General features: G+C 43.8%; 1 protein-coding gene across 11 annotated transcripts in view; it reads right to left on the minus strand.

Annotated features, from left to right (window-relative positions):
• LOC111871353 (ubiquitin-like-conjugating enzyme ATG10) overlaps positions 1 to 16,934 on the minus strand; it is a 647,673-nt gene that overhangs the window by 117,047 nt on the left and 513,692 nt on the right. For 3 of the 11 annotated variants that reach the window (XM_023864406.2, XM_023864405.2, XM_033754223.1), the window contains one exon: positions 1,737 to 2,690. The exons of 7 other annotated variants lie outside the window; for them this stretch is intronic. In XM_023864406.2, coding sequence (XP_023720174.1) covers positions 1,813 to 2,415 — 603 coding nt within the window. In that variant the 5' untranslated portion in view covers positions 2,416 to 2,690 and the 3' untranslated portion in view covers positions 1,737 to 1,812. Of the gene's footprint in view, positions 1 to 1,736; positions 2,691 to 6,447; positions 6,578 to 16,934 lie in introns of those variants that run through there. One more of the 11 variants, XM_023864408.2, reaches the window with a different exon arrangement.

Raw genomic sequence — 16,934 nt, forward strand, 5'->3', positions numbered from 1 at the left:
ATAAAATAATGTTGTCTTATTCAGTACCTCCTTGTTCAGGGTACGCACTGATGTTTCACGAAAAATAACAGATGATTTCGATACTACGTAATGTCTGAGAACGAACACATGTTCCCCCGTGAATACACTACGTTCGCGTAACTGTCGACAGGAGCAGCCTACAACGAGGTGATGATATGTATTCGAGCAGTAAGAGGAAATTCAGGAGAGGCTTTTCACGGGAGAGAACTCCTCATATTTTCATTCTGTGATTGTTGTTTGGGTTACATCTTAAATGGTATTCCCTGCAGTTCCGCAGCGCAGGCTCTCAACACCCGGCAATTGTTCGAACAGCCATAATTAAAACACTGTCAGAACTAAATTGCATTGGAACCCTGAAGTGAACCAGTTAAAAATTATTATCGCCCTAAATATGTTGAATTTATTACCAATACAATGAACTTCATGGAGTAAAGTTAAGTTCATTGTCCACAACAGCCTGCCATTAGACCTTCTCCTCAGCCAGATGAATCCGATCCACATCTTTATATTCTAGTAATATAAAACTAGGCCGGTCACGGTAGCCGAGCGGTCTAAGACATGCACTGTCTTCGCTCGCTCGGAAGACGGGATCGTGGGTTCGAATCCCACTCAGGGCATGGATGTTTAGTTTCTTTGTATGCGTTTTTCTGTGTTTGTGTACAGGTAGAGGCCTTGCGACGAGCTGATCACCCGCCCAAGGAGTCCTACCGAATGTGTTCGATCTAAAAAACCGAAGTGAACGGAGAAGTTCATGGAGGTAGACCTAGGCCCACTGGGGCTGTAGTGCCAAGGAAAATACATATATATAACACTAGATCCTCCGATCTACGCCTAGATCTTCCAAGTGATGTCTTCCTATCAGATTTTTGGAATAAAATCATGTACTCAATTCTCTTCTGTCCCAATTCATCTTAGTTTATTTTCTCGCTCTATATTTCGCGAAGGGTTCGAATCATGAAGCTCATATTTATGAAATTTTCTTCAGCCGCGCACTCTTTTCTCTCGCCACTGATATGAATATATCTTGGATCCATGCCAATTTCAGGCGGTTAGCTATAGGGTATTAAAAGTATTTCTCTCTTCTCCACAGTCTATACTGGCCCACGACTCGCCCAGCCTCCTGCACAGTAGATACCTTGCGTACCACGGGGGTAAAGCGGTAGGGGCTTGAAGCTGACAACTCACCATCTAGTGCCAAGGTCAAGAATGGTAGAGCTATACCTCCACTCACCCATTCCTGCATGGCATAATATTTAATTACATATTAAAATACAAGAATACATTTATCTAATAACTATTTATGTAATTCCATGGAGCTTAGTACTTTTTCAGAAGCCAGTCAGTTACTGAAGAGTTGTACATTTTTTTGGAACTTAAAGTTCACTACAGTGTTCACAAGAGCCCGCAACTTGTTCCCACCTGAGCCAAACGAATCCAGTCCATAACACTCCTCTTAGTCCTCTAAAATGCATTTTAATATTATCCTCCCACCTACGTTTATGTCTTCTCAGTGTTCCTTTACGTACAGTAAACCTCTTTTGCTACGGAAACAGTTGCGTTGTTAGCGCCGTTACGACAGAGCTGGTAGAGGAGGAGGAGGAGGAGGAGAAGAAGAAGAAGAAGAAGACAGCAGGCTACAATTTTCTAAGAATGCATTTCATGTACGGATTATAATGACCGAGGGAGCCTGCTAGGCTGTAGCAAAAACTCTGCTCTTAATATTACATTTCATTTATTGTTTCAATTGCTTACAGAAGAACAAAACAAATCTCCTGTACAGTGTTTACATTCTCATTCAACTGAAGTGATTTCTGCATACTGCGGAGGGAGTGTTAGCCCAACAACAGGACCCACTGTGCTTAGCCAAGTTATCACAATGTTGGGACTCTTGCCTCGGAAACAGCCAAGCAACTGGGCTGTATGACAAGGGTGCAGCTGATAAAACGGCCTTCTCAACACAGGATGCTCCTGTTGAGTGAGGACACTCCACCTGTTCTCTTGAAGTGAGTCCTGGAAGTTGGCGTGCACACGACACCACATGTCCTCAAGACTCAACAGCCGTCCGTCATGCGTCCACGCGTTGAAATACAGTACCGGCACCAAGTAACTGCGGCTGTACAACACGTGGTATTCCCACGTGAGAATTCTGCCGCCTGCTTCTCTAATCACATTTGCATCCTCCAAAACGTCGTCTAGAGGTTCCTCCAAGGATACAGCAAATGGGCTTAAATCTGATTTATTCTCCGTGTCGGGAATTATCACTTTCTTTACCAAATATGTTTCTTTTGGTGCATCCTTGTTATGAAGTGTCCACCCGTCAGACAATCGGTCAGATATTGTGAGCAACTGTGTTATACACCGGTTGAATTCTTCCCATGGTACGCACCCCGCCATCAATGGAAATTTCGCGATAGACGTCGGGAAAAGTGAAATACTTGGGTCTTGTGTCAGATCAAGAGAACCTGCTCATAGCTGCAGAGTTCTTGCTACCGTAACACCCAGGAAGCTTCTCCTTCCATGTCTTGTTATACTGAATGTACATTCAGTGTGGACATACTTAGCTAGTGGATTGGTCTGCAGCTGGAGGTATTTTGTGTCAAGCAATTATTGTGAGTACGTGTCTGGTTTGCGCTGCTTGTCAAGCTGCAGTTATGCCCTTCCGAATATTCCTGCAAGAAAAGAAAAATTAATTAGCTTCTCGTCTGCTTATTAAGCTATGCTATATAAACAGACAGTCTCGCTAGATGTTTAGACGTTTACGACATATGTCAATGCCTCCATAAAGAAAGAAAGAGCTATCATCTAATTTAAAATATTCTTACACTAAACTATCTCAGTATTACAACAATGTTGACATAGGATTCTACCCGTTTCACACAGCTGTATATTCTACTTCTGATATTTCTGTCTACTGTCTGTCTGTCTGTCCGTCCCTCCATCCATCCACCCATATATTTTTGTTCCTGTTGCGCCCACTTGGAGCATAGGGCACATGTGAAACGCATCGCTTCATTTCAGTTTGGTAAGCTTTCCTTATTCAGTCGGTAGAAAAGCTCGGACGGGGGATCAGCCCGTCGTAGGGCCGCTATCTTACACAGGACAACACAGACACAGAATAAATGTAGACAAATATCAATGCCTTGACTTGGATTCGTACCCACGATCCCAGCGTTCGAGCGAGCGAAGACCGTGGCCACTGTGACCGTCTCTATATTCATTAGTGCCTGGGATAGTTAAAACCTTCTTATATAAATGTCTGAGATTTCCTGCGGCTGGTTAGGTAATAATCTTTACGTCCAGTCGATGCTGCATAATCTCTGCAATTGATACGGCGTGCTGAGCGGTTTAATTTGTGTGTTGTTATTGCGCATTAATATTTTTTGGGCCGCTTTCTATATATATAATATACAACTGAATCATGCACTTGGTCTTAATTCAAACTTTCCTTCTGGCAAATATTAGGGTTGCCAAAAACATGCTTACGTAGTACGAATTCGGACTAGCCAGTCATTTTGAAACTGATAACTTCAAGATCAAAATACACTTCAACATATGTGACGTATAGAACCATTGCTAGGTAACGACTCGGTAAACACATTACCGTGGAAGAGTAATAGGACGTCAAATGCTAGGCAACGGATCAGCAAACAAACTTTATCAACAATACAGAATGTGTTTTCTGCTTGGTCCGTGCCGAGTTGTTATAAAGGGACAAAAAAGGTCGTTTGAGAGAGTTGTAGAGAATTGGGTCGAGTTCTGGAGATGGTAGTCGAAAGTGATTGAGAAGAAGTGGTAAGAAATGAATTACAATGTGAGAAAAAGACTTCATATCTGATCTTAGTTGGCAGTGAAACTGTGATAAATCCGTTGCCAGGATACGACTAGTGAAGACTGAGAATCCTAGTGCGTGTGTAACGGTGAACTGGGAAGTGTGTAGATCAGCGATAGCGCTGTAAAGCCTGTAGTCCCAAGTTGTGTGAATAAGATGTGGATAAATCCCATGATCCATTCGAAAACCCGCCTATAAGTCACGCGCAAGCCCCTACACATGACAATATATATTTCATTGTTGCGCATGAAACACACGAAAACGATTTCAAATAAAACCATAAATATTACGTCGCGTGGTTATATTCTATATACTATGAGACCTAGGAGACGTAATCATCACTTGGTGACGTAGACCACCATGTAGTCATTAGAAAGTTACCAGAATCTTGCAGCTACTTCTCTCTGTATTCGCACGCAATTCAACTGCCCTGAAGATGGAGGCGATATGTTCCTCCGAAACGTCGGTTAAAACCAAGAATACACGGCGCCAGATCCGAGAAGACGACTTTCTTCATCTTACTCATGACTTCTCTTCCGTAAGGTTACCTACACAAAGTAAATGTACAACGTACGAGGTTGGTGAGGTACACGAGGTGTTATCGGAAAGTTCCCAGACTACGTTAAAAAGAAATGTTGGCTTAACTTCCTCAAATTCTGGCTCCCATCTCCTGCAGAATATTCTCCTTGCGAACGTATACAGCGATCCCATAATTTTTTCCAAGCTTCGAAGGCACCGTGGAAGCCAATTTCCTTAATGCTGTTGAGTACCTCTTGCGATTCCCATCGGATGTAAGACACTTGCATCTTCGATTTGGGAGACAAGTCGAAGTCACAGGGGTTAAGTCCGGCGAGTAGGTAGCATGCGGAATGAAAACCAGGTTGTTGTTAGTCACAAACTGTGGTTTTCAGGGATATGTGGACGGGCGCGTTGTCGTGATGAAGGAGAATGTGCCACATATTCAGATTTTCTGTTAAGATCTCTTGGAAACTTCATAACTGATCCTAACGGTGTCTGCGAGCTCAGGGATTGTTCGGCGACGGTCTTCGTGGACGAGTTCTCGAATTTTTCAACATTTTCTGTCATATCTTGGTGTTTGGTCGCCCTGGACGTTCGTAGTCTTCAACTGACACTCGACCGGCCTTGAAACATGAATGTCATCCAAAATCCGCTGTCCAGCTTAAAGAATGTTCTCCAAAAGCCTCACGAAGCATTTCAAGGGTTTCGGTAGAGGATTTACACAGCTTCACGCAAAACTTAATGCAGACACGTTGCTAGATTTTGCCACCCATCGCAGGCATAATGAAACAAGAAGTCGAAAAGCACTAGTGTAAAAACAATGCATGTTCATAGCGCGATTGATGCAATAGGGTTTGGGAAGTGTGACCTTGGTCTCCCCTCTCAACTGCTTTAACCGAGGCAGTTACAAACATAACAGNGAGATGGTATCAGAAAGTTCGTGGACTGTTATGTTTGTAACTGTATATATATATATATACAGATTCAGCATGAACGTTCACGTTACCGAGGAGTTGCGAGCATACAGGCTCTGTCTACATTAAATCTCTTGGATATCACCTCACAGTTTCGCACTACTGCCATATTTGTAATTACCGACATGCAAACTACACTATGCATACTGTCTACGAAAAAGTATCATCTAACCTCGACATCAAATATTCTATATGAGCTCCAGTGGTTTATTAGGGCTTAGTTGTGGCGATCACACAGAAAGTTAAAGAAATTCTTTCGCATAGTCGACATGTTGTTATTTTACATTCCACAAAATGGCTGTCTTAAAACAAAATAAACTCCCTCGGCCTGTGGTCCGCAAGCGAACTATACTGACCGAGCGACCGCCGCTTGTCGGGGAAGTTAGTGTCAACTTTTGCGGATAGAGGATGTCGCGCGGTCAGCGCAACGGTTCCCCACGGCCGTTAATCTCGGGTTTCTAGACAGGATGTCTTAACAAAATACTGCAGATATTCTTTTAGTAGTAGCGCTCCCACTCACAAGTTAGGGCGTCGGCCATATTTTTATTACTAAGTGTGCGGAAGTAAAAAGCACTTTATGGTGGCCACTGAGAGCATGATATTTATATAAAATTTCGTCAGAATCGGTTAACTGGCTCAAAATATGAAAGTGGGGATATACACAGACTGACCAAACTGTAATGTCATAAATCTCTTGCGTTTTCTTTAAGAAAAGTTACGAAGAAAATATTACGTATGTATATAACTTATCATTATTCAATCTGAGAATTAAAGTAGATTAGAATCATCATGAATTGGCCGTAAATAAAATCCGGACGCAAACTGTGGTCTTCTGGGTTACAGTACCATGTAATTTGGATAAGGATCTTCATCCTGAAGAGAGAGGCAGTACGTTCCTCCGAAATATTGGTTCGCACCTACCAAACCACAAGGTGTGATAACCAAAAAAACCACAATATGAATCTTCACCCCGGCGCAAATCTAAAATCCCGTGACCCGAATTCAATACTCGGTTAAGGAGATCTGAGTTAAGTTCAGTGTAAAACAGAGCCCTGATACATTAAACACCTGAACCATCTAACCTTACTGTATGAGGAAACAGACCTTTGTGAGGCTTCCAAGCTCCCAGTAAACAATTCTGATTTCGATTCCATTGCTGCGATGCTTGTAGACTAGAAGCTATTCTACCATCAAACGCACCAACAGAAATACAACCACCTCCTCCACTAACTCGGTTTGCTCCACTGCTGTTATCTGTGACTCAGCAAAAGACATGCGCAGCAGATGTTCACGGTCGCCGCGTGTCGGCAATGTTCGGGACCGTGCGAAGGGCACCGTACGACTATGATCCTGGCAGTTCCGTCACCATGCATGTTGCTGCAAGAGGCTTGTAGTTGCAGGCCAGAAACGTTCTCGTCGTATTATCGAGTTTACTTCACTATAGAGCGGCCTCCATAGTCTAGAGGTAACGTTCCCACCTCATGACTCGTGGTACGCGGGTTCAAACCCGGCGGAGGTCGTGGAATTTTTAAGGGCGGAAAAATTCTGGGAACAAGTCCTCCGGGAGGAACTTTAAGCCGTGGGTCCCGTGTCGTAGCTTTACGTCACGTAAAAGAACCTCATATCTCCAAAGGAGGTCACTGAGCCAAATTCAAGGACATTTCCCGCCCAACAGTAGTCTCTAACACCTCTGATAGATGGGGGAAGCATTATAGACACCGCTAAGCCAGTAGAGGCCGAACTCGCTGGCTCGGTCGGGACTGATGGTACGCACCAGTATCGGTAGGGTATAGAGACTGGTAGAATATCATAGAGGGAAGCACAATGGACCAATACTGGTCTAAGTGCATGGGGAAACCCACCCTCTCCAATAATTAACTAACTACTTCAGTATAGACAACATAGATGTATGTGTTAGGGGTTCCATAATTTGTACTCCACACCGAATATTATTAGCGGGACAATTTACAAAAGAAATTGTCGAGACAGGCAGCACACATGACAGATATGACAAATGCATGCAAAATGTTATTGATAATATCTGACTTGCAAGACCTAAGCATAGATAGGAGTATAATATTAAACTGTATCTTAAAAATAATATATGAATGGGACTGGATTCAAGTGGGCCAGGAAAGGGCTTACTGGTAGAATCGTATGAAGATTGTAACAAATTACTGGGCTTCTATAAAAAAATCGAGAAATTTTATGACCCGATGAGCGACTGACATATTCTTAAAATGTCTGACCGACAGATACAGAAGTAATTCAGTCAATCACTGCTTAGCTTTTGTAACATTAAAAATAGTATTCCTTCGATGCTTAGTAGCTCCATTATGTTTGGACCTATACTCCATCCACTATGGGAACGAGAGAGCGTTGTCTTCAGTTGGAGCATGCGCTGTGAGAGATGGCACACGCTCATACACTATTCGTTCGTTCTTTTGCGTGGAGTCAAGAATATTGACGAATACAGTCGGTGGGACGATGCGCACAGGGATGCAGCGTTTTCATCTCCTGCCACGGTCAAGGTGATCACAGCAGAGCAGACCGGAGCAGAACTCGTACGGTAGATAGCGAGTCTCTCTCCTACTGCTTGCACTCTGAAAGATATCCCCACTACACTCCTGCTCCCTTTCATTTTCTCCTCTCTTGCGCGACAATATGCCGTCATCGCCTACTGCCTACGGGCTGGACGACGGAGGGGTGGGAATTCGAGTCCTGGTAGGGTCAAGAATTTTCTCTTCTACACGTCGTCCAGACCGGCTCTGGGGCCCACCCAGCCTCCTATCCAATGGGTACCAGGGGCTTAAACGGCGGTGGCGTGAAGCTGACCACTCACCTCCAATTAGCGCCGAGGTCAAGAAAATGTGGATCTATACAGCCACTCCCCCATACGCCTTAATGGCCAAATGTTTAATTAGTTAAGCAGAGCGGCAAATTTACCTTCCTTTTTATGTCTTTTAATACAAGAAATTTCTGGGACAGTTTAGTGTCATACAGAATAAGACAACTTTCCGAATCGGTATAGGCCTATGACTGTCTATATACCATTTAGATTTTCTTCTACATGTCCAAACAAAATATCTCTCGTCCTGTTTTCAAGCACCTTTCAGTTTCCTTCTGTCAGAGAAGGAAACCACGTTTTAGAAATAGTCTGCACAAAATAACAGAGAAAATCTCTTCTATACAACATGCAAATGGTCTCCATGTCGGACACTAGCAAAACCGTACCAAAACACATTTCACTGGATGCCGAGTTTCAATCTTGTTTTTCTGTTTTCAGTCGATGATCAGCGACTTCCTCAGTAACAGATTTTGATGTGGAGGTTATCAGCTATACCGAATGATCAGATCTGGACGAGGACTCGCTCCAGCAGGCGGAGCGTTCACCTATTGTCCTTACAGAGACAGGGGGCGTGCAGCAGCCTCTTACGGCACATAACGCAGGGATCACGTTATCGCGGAATGAGGCAGCCATTTTGGGCCGCGTACAAACTTGCCTTGGATTATTCACCTCGGGTCAGACTATGCGTTTCCGAAGCAAGAACCGGAAGATGACGGAAGAAAGAGCACAACAAGGAATCGCAGAAAGAAAGATTACAGAAACACAGTCATATTTTCCACACATTCACTCCGTCCTTTAGGAAAAATATCTAAAATAAGAAACGGAAAATCCACACTTTATCGTTTTGGCCTCGGCCCAAAATTGCCTTTGTAGTCCGAATTACCATTCAGCGATAACTCTGTTCCCGATCACAGTGGTATGAAATGTCTTCGCCCATTCGAGCTCTGGGATGGTGGGTTCGAATCCCATTCAAGGCATGGATGTCTGTCTGTGTTTATTCTGTATTTGTGTTGTCCTGCGTAGGTAGCGACCTTGTGATGGGCTGATGGCCCATCAAAGGAGTCCTACCAACTGTCTATGATTAAGAAACTGAAGTAAAACGAAGCGTTTCACGGATGTCCTATGCTCCAAGTGAGAGCAACAGGAATAGATAGATAGATAATTCTATTCGCAATTAAAAATGTCGAACAAGATGGCGTAGCGGTAATGCTTCTAACTTGAACTGGAAAAGCATCTGCTTCGAATTGCGGCAGAGGTACCGACTATCTTGTCCGGAGTTTCACGTGGTTTCACTCAGTCCCTACAGCTAAATGCCGGTATACAATATTACTTCAATCAGGCCACGGCCGCTTCCATCCACATCCTTTGCCATTCATTATTCCTTAAATAAGCCACAAATGAAGAAACCTCACTAAAGAAATAGGATACGCTCCTAGTTATCAGCGGAAGACTTGCGAACCGTGCACTAAACACAACATGGTCGGCATGCGCTACATCTCAGCTCCTGCATTGAACTCCAGCATTTTGCCAGCAACAGTTCCGTTAGGAAGCGTGTAGGAAGGATGTGTATACATGAGACAGCTTACTGAGAAGGTCAGTGCAGTGGCATTGCTTCCGGAGGATTCTGGTTCGAAACTCGGCTAGATTATCTCCTATTCCGAATTAGATGTTTCGTAATTTCCTTCAGTCACTCAAGGAGAACGGCAGGATTGTGCCCTCAATTAGGCCATGACCAACTAATAATAACTCCTTAACATTCCTACCCTATACGGCATCTGAAAGTTAAAACCTGTCTTTCAGCAATTCAAGATACAACAGTAAATCACTCTTTCGGGGATTGCTAAACTTACAGATAGGTATGATTGATGAAACTTATACCAACGTCTCAATAAGGTTCGTAGCATGAAAGAGGGTCGTTGTTGTGTATAAATTATAAGAGAAATGAGCCTTCTGGTTCTTATATTTGAAAAGGTGTGGGATATGGGAATAGGGCATCATAAAGCGTATTATGGAGTCTCCGAACTGCAATAAATGCTTGCAGTAGGAGCGTGAAACAAGATTAACTGCCTGAAAGCCAACTTTCCCACTGTATATTACTCTGTCCTTAGCAGACCTCTTCATGCTGTCTTCTCTAGAACAGCCTTTAAAGTTTCGTGCATTGTGACCAGAAACACGACATGTCCCCAGGTTCACCAGGGGTGACAACCTCGTGCTCAGATTAACATGCAACTTTATGCTGTCCTTTATCACTTTCAAAGAAAAACATTTATTCCAATTTAAAATTACAAGTAGGTGTAACAGAGTTTAAAAATTCTCGGTCTCTCACTTTTGGAAGGAAGATTCAGGGTGTAAGGTATAGGTAAAAGGTAAAGCTATCCCTGAAACAGGCCGTGAAGGTCCATAGGGTTGTGAAAAGTCGAGGCTCTTCTAGACAATCGGCTCACAGATGACGGTAAGGTTGTGAGCCTTACGCGCCGGCCGCCCTTTACCTCCCAGGAGGATTCCTGGTACTCATTTCTGTTAGAGGCTGAGTCGACCCCAGGGCCATAGTGCGGCTGTAAGGATTAGGTAAACTGAAATAATCAATGACTTCATCGGGACTCGAACCCGGGACCGTCCGACTTGTAGCATAGTGACTCAACCACCTGCGTTACCGGTGGCCAAGCCATAGCTCAAGCGGTTAGTCGCTGACTTCACACCGTGGCGGACCGGGTTCGATCCCGGGTCTGGTCAAGTGGGATTTGTGGTGGACAGAGTGGCGCTGGGACAGGTGTTTTTTTTCCGAGTACTTCGGTTTCCCCTGCCAATCTTCATTCTACCAATTGCTCCACAATCACCCTAACCTATCATCTGGGGCTGGTACAATATGCCAAAAGTGGCTGCAATACAAGGGACTTGGTCCCACCCCACTAGCAAAAAAACACGTCTACGTTATCACATGCCGAGATTATTCATCGTCCTGTTTTAGATTTAAAACATCAAATAAAAAATCAGGAAGATGCATAACGCCCGAAACTCAATACTTGTAAGTTAACAGGAGGATGGAGAAAAATGCAAAACGAGGGGATTAATGATTTTCACTCTTGCAGTACTATATTGGTGACGAAATCAAGAAGGGTGGTGTACCACGCATGAAGAGACGAAAAGTACACTATTTTAGTCGCAAAATTTAAAGGACAGAAACCATTCGGAGACCTAGGCATAGATGCGAGGAGGATATGAAACTGGAACTTAAAGAAGCAGGATTTCAGAGTGTGGACTTGGTTCAAGTGATTCTGGACAGAGGCTAGTAGGAGGGTCTCCGAGTTTCCAAAAGAGAACAGAAACACTTGGCCTGCTAGTGGACTATCACCTCCTTTTTAAATGAGTGAGTTGACTGGCAGAACATTAGTGGTTACTTGTATATGGTATGAAATGTAAAGTAAAGTAAAGCTATCCCTGTACCAGGCCGTGAAGGTCCACAGGGTTGTGAGACGTCGAGGGTCCCACACTATCTAGACAATCGGCTCAAAGACGGCGGTAAGGTTTTCAGCCTTACTCGTCGGCCATGCTTTACTCCCCAAGAAAATTATTTAATTAATTCCTGGTACTCACTTCTGTTAGAGGCTGAGTCGACCCCAGGGTCATAGTGCGGCTGGAAGGATTAGGTCAACTGAAAAAATCAAATGACCTCATCGGGACTTGAATAGAAAAGAGCGGACAGGAAAGAAACAATGACTTGCTGTACATACCATATGCTTTGACGTACTAAAACGATATATTCTGCTCTCAGAATGTATTTGTTTGTTAGTGTGATCCTCACAAAAGAACAGCGATTGTAACCGTAAACAGAACTAACCGGTTGGTGTTTTTAGTGGACACGTGATGTGCTTCTCACTCTTCAGTAATATTTAATTAAGTTTAGGAGCTTCAAGAGAACAAGAGCTACGTTTTCAATATCAATTCCAGAGACGACGGGAAGCTGGGAGACATTGGAAAAGATCGAAAGTTCAAGAACACTTCGAGCTTTGAAGGAACACGTCTTAAGAACTACCCCTTGCCCTTGTTCACGAAAAAGAAGCTATTCAATGTTGCATTTTCAATGACAATATATTACAAGACTAGAAAGGGTGCATTCTACAATGTAGGACACATAATTATAGCAAGTGTCACGTAACTTCGAACAAGGCCAAGAGTAACCTTGAATGCGCAGAAGAAAAATGTCTGAAATTTTCCTTCTGCGCCTTCAAGGTTACTCTTGGCCTTGTTCGAAGTTACGCGACACTTGCTTTACTAATGATTTTTTAAAAAAATATTAAAATGTATTAAAAATATCAGCATTGAATTGGAAGTCTCTCACATGAAATTTCAACTAAATATGCCAAATATTTTTAGACCATATGAAGAATTCCTTTGATAACCTTACGTAAATTAGGTTGGGGGACATGCAGTAATGTAGTTGGTTGAGGCACTATGCTACAAGCCGGAAGGTCAAGAGATCGAATCCCGATGAGGTCACTTGATTTCTCAATAGACCTAATCCTTGCAGCCGCACTAGGGCCCTGGGGTCGACTCAGTCTCTAGCAGAAATGAGCACCAAGAATTTTCTTGGGGGAGTTAAAAAGGCGGCCGGCCCGTAAGGCTGACAACCTTACCGCCATCTATGAACTGACTGTCTAGAAGATGTGGGAGCCTCGACGTCTCACAATCCTCTATGGGCCTTCATGGCCTGTTACAAGAACAGCTTTACCTTTTCGTTTTTACATTACCTGTATTATATATTTACATATTTGAAATATGCAGATAGGGTTTTAAATATTACTACTTTGCTGTCCATCATATCATTTTACATTCTTTTCAGCTTCACTTGCAATCCCCAGAAATAAAGAGACTAATAGGAAGATCTAGATGTAGTTGTGAGGATAATATTAAAAAGGATCTTAGAGAAGTATGATGGAGTGGTACGGACTGGATTAATGTGGCTCAGGATACTGATCAGTGGTAGGTTCTTGTGGAAACGGAAATTAACTTAGGGTTCCGTATAATGTTGGGAAATTCTTGAGTAGCTGAACAACTGGTGGCTTCTCAAGAAGAATTAAACTCCATGGAGTTATCAGTTTTTAGTTTGCAGTTCTCCACTTCGAGGTACTTAAACGCAGGGATATCGTTAAAATTTACATTCGTGTTGGCCAGCCCTGCCACAGCCTGTGTCTGAAATTGAAAGAACTAGTCCAATAAAGCCATTTATAGTTTCTTGCCTTCCCACAACACCTCACATACCTTCAATCTTTAAGCCATAAATACAATGTCATTCTTTGGCCTTCATCCGTGAGCGGGGTTTCACTTTTAAGGGATTAGTAGGGATAGGGCTGAAAAGTTTAAGGCGGTTAGAGGATTTTTAATACGGTGCTATAAACATGGTAGCTGCAGTTTCGTGTTCTCGCAAATATCAAAGAAATTATTTCGTAAAATAGGGAACATGGTTGTCAACCTGTAGGTCGCGAGCCACTTTTAATTCATGGAATGCAACTATGAGATTACAATACGGGTTCATTCTAAAAAGTAGGTACTGATTTTTTTGGCACTACAGCCCCAGTGGGCCTAGGCCTACCTCCATGAACTTCTCCGTTCACTTCGGTTTTTCTAGATCGAACACATTCGGTAGGACTCCTTGGGCGGGTGATCAGCTCGTCGCAAGGCCTCTACCTGTACACAAACACAGAGAAACGCATACACAGAAATTAAACATCCATGCCCTGAGTGGGATTCGAACCCACGATCCCGGTTTCCAAGCGAGCGAAGACAGTGCATGCCTTAGACCGCTCGGCTACCGTGACCGGCAGGTACTGATATTAAGAGATTGTTATCTTAACCAGCAGGATCGAGCCTCGTCACATTTTATTTATTAATATGGGGTGAAACAGATTATGCTGACCATATGTTAAGTACTACGATATGAAGACTCATGGGGTAGTGGAGGTAAATCTCCAATCATTCTTAATGTAAGCATTATATGATGATGATGATGATTGAGCAGATCCAAGCTCTGATAGTTTCAAGCCGGGGTTAGAGTGCCTCAAAAGACATTTATCTTAATAGAATTAAAGCTGCCATGCAACTTATGGAACGGCACCAGGGCGTTGTGTGTGATGCATTGAACTCATAGGATTCCATTTTGAACAATTTTTTTAAATGCATTAAGTGACAAATAAACTTCTAATCCATATTAGTGCACATATTGCTAACCAGGAGAGAGCCGGGTTCGGGGGACGCAGGAGTGTAGTTGGTTGAGTCACTGTGCTACAAGCCCGAAGGTCGCGAGTTCGAATCCCGATGAGTTTTTTTTTTCAGTTGACCTAATCCTTCCAGCCTCACTATGGAGTCGACTCAAACAGAAATTAGTACCAGAATCTTCCCAAGGGGTAAAGAACGGCCGGCGGGTGAGGCTGACAACCTCACAGCCATCTGTGAGCCGATTGTCTAGATAATGTGGGACCCTCAACGTCTCACAACCCTATGGGCCTCCACGGCCTGGTACGGGGATAGCTTTACCTCTAGCAGAGAGTCGGGATAGCGACTGGCTACGAGCTTGACGACCGAGGGATCGGAGTTCGAGTACTGGCATGGTCAAGAATTTTCTCTTCTCAACGTCGTTCAGACCGGCTATGAGGTCCACCCAGCCACCTATCAAATGGGTACGGGGTTCTTTCCCCAAGGGTTAGGCGGTCGAAGCTTGAAGCTGACCACTCACCTCCCATTAGTGGCGAGGTTAAGAAAATGCGGATCTATATATCAACTCCCCCATACGCCTTCATGGCGTAGTCCTTAATTAATTACGCACGGGGAAAACTTTACTTTTTACCTTTTATTACTAACCAGTTAATTGTCTTTTGGGCCAACCTGTACATTGGATTGAAGGCTGAATGAGCTCCAGAGACGCGTTGGAGAAGTGAAAATTATGTGATTTTTGAAAAAAATCGAATATCTGTCGTTCATCCCATACCCAGGCACTATATATATATAGTGCCTGGGTATGGGANTTCTGCTGATCAAGAAATTCTTCGTCCTTTACGAGACCCGAAGGTTCATTACCGTCGCCACAGTTGACTTCTAGAATCCATCCTCACACCCAGTTTGTTTAAGATCAATTTATGCATTATCCTCCCAACTTTGCCAAGGTCTTCCAAATTAGTCTGCCTGAAGATTTCCGACTAAATTACTACACGCATTTGACTACTTCCCCATGTCCGACTCACTGCATGACCATAACAATGTGTTGTGAAGAGCTGACAACAAGACGCTCTTCACTATAATTCGTTAACTGCTCTTACCGCGTTTCTTTAGATCCAAATAGGCGTATTCTCCTCCCTTGCTTGTTCTTGCCTTCTCTTTCCTGTATTTCAGAAAATATTTGGAGGCTTACTGTGACAGACATGTCCTTCAAATTAACCTTACATAAAGCATGACAGTGTGAGGTCTATGTTAAACGCTGTTCACCGTAGCTGCCACCCGCAACACTTACCGGGAAACAGATATTTACAGCGGACGAGTTGCAACTCATCAGCCTACATTCATCGTTGTCCATTCGTCTATAAAACAAGCAGTTCGGGGTAGCTCAGTTGGTATAGCGACGGCCTTCGGGCTGGAGCATGGGGGGGNGGTCTATTCTCGGCAAGAAGTAAAATATTTTTTTTCTTATTCGAAGCGTCCACACCGGCTTTGGGGCCCACCCGGCCTCCTATCCAGCGGGTAGTGAGAGGCTCTCTCCCCGGGGATAAAACGGACAGGCCTTGAAGCTGACCACTCACCTCCAATTGGTGCCGAGGTCAAGAATTGTGGAGATATACCTCCACTGCCTCATACTTCTTTATAGTAAAAAGTAAATGTATCCCTGTAACAGGCCGTGGAGGCCCATAGAGTTGTGAGACATAGAGGCTCCAACATTTTGTAGACAATCGGCTGGCAGACGGCGGTGAGGTTGCCAGCCTTATGCGCCGGCCGTCCTGTACCCCTAGGAAGATTCCCGGTACTCATTTCTGTTAGAGGCTGAGTCAACCCCAGGGCCATAGTTCGGCTGGAAGTATTAGGTCAATTGAAAAAATTCAATTACCTCACCGGGAATTGAACCTACGACCTTACGGTTAGTAACTTCATGGTGTCGTGTTTAGTTCATTTAGTACAGGGACAAGTGCTTACTTTCTTTGGAGATGCTGTGTGAGCTATAGGAATTGTAGGGTGGGGAATTAGGAGAGGTAACTTCATGACTATTTGTTTTTAGTGAATTGGAAAGGATCTTGAAGGAAGCAGTCGTGACTTAAACGGGCAGTATCTCGGAGTACTTCGAATGGGATGAGGAAAATCATGAAAATTCTCCGGACGAGATTCGAACGGAGCACCTCCGGAATATATGACTACAGCGTTTTGTTGTTGTTGTTGTTGTTGTTATTGGAGNTTGCCTCAGAGGTCCCCTTGGGACATGAGGTTCTTTTACGTGCCGTAAAGCTACGACACGGGACCGACGGCTTAAAGTGCCTCCCGGAGGACTTGTTCCCTGAATATTTCCGCCTTTAAAAATTCCACGACCTCCGCCGGGTTTGAACCCGCGTACCTTGAGTCACGACTACGGAGGCCGCTAGACTACAACGTTACTGTCACATCAACCAACTCGACGGAAAACGTTAATGTATGGTGTGTAGGAAAGGATTTGCACGGAGGGGTCGTTGCCTAACACGTGGTACCAGCTTGGCATTGGCTTAGGGAAAGT

This window comes from Cryptotermes secundus, unplaced genomic scaffold (genome assembly GCF_002891405.2).
Source record: "Cryptotermes secundus unplaced genomic scaffold, Csec_1.0 scaffold122, whole genome shotgun sequence".
NCBI classification, from domain to species: Eukaryota; Metazoa; Arthropoda; class Insecta; order Blattodea; family Kalotermitidae; genus Cryptotermes; species Cryptotermes secundus.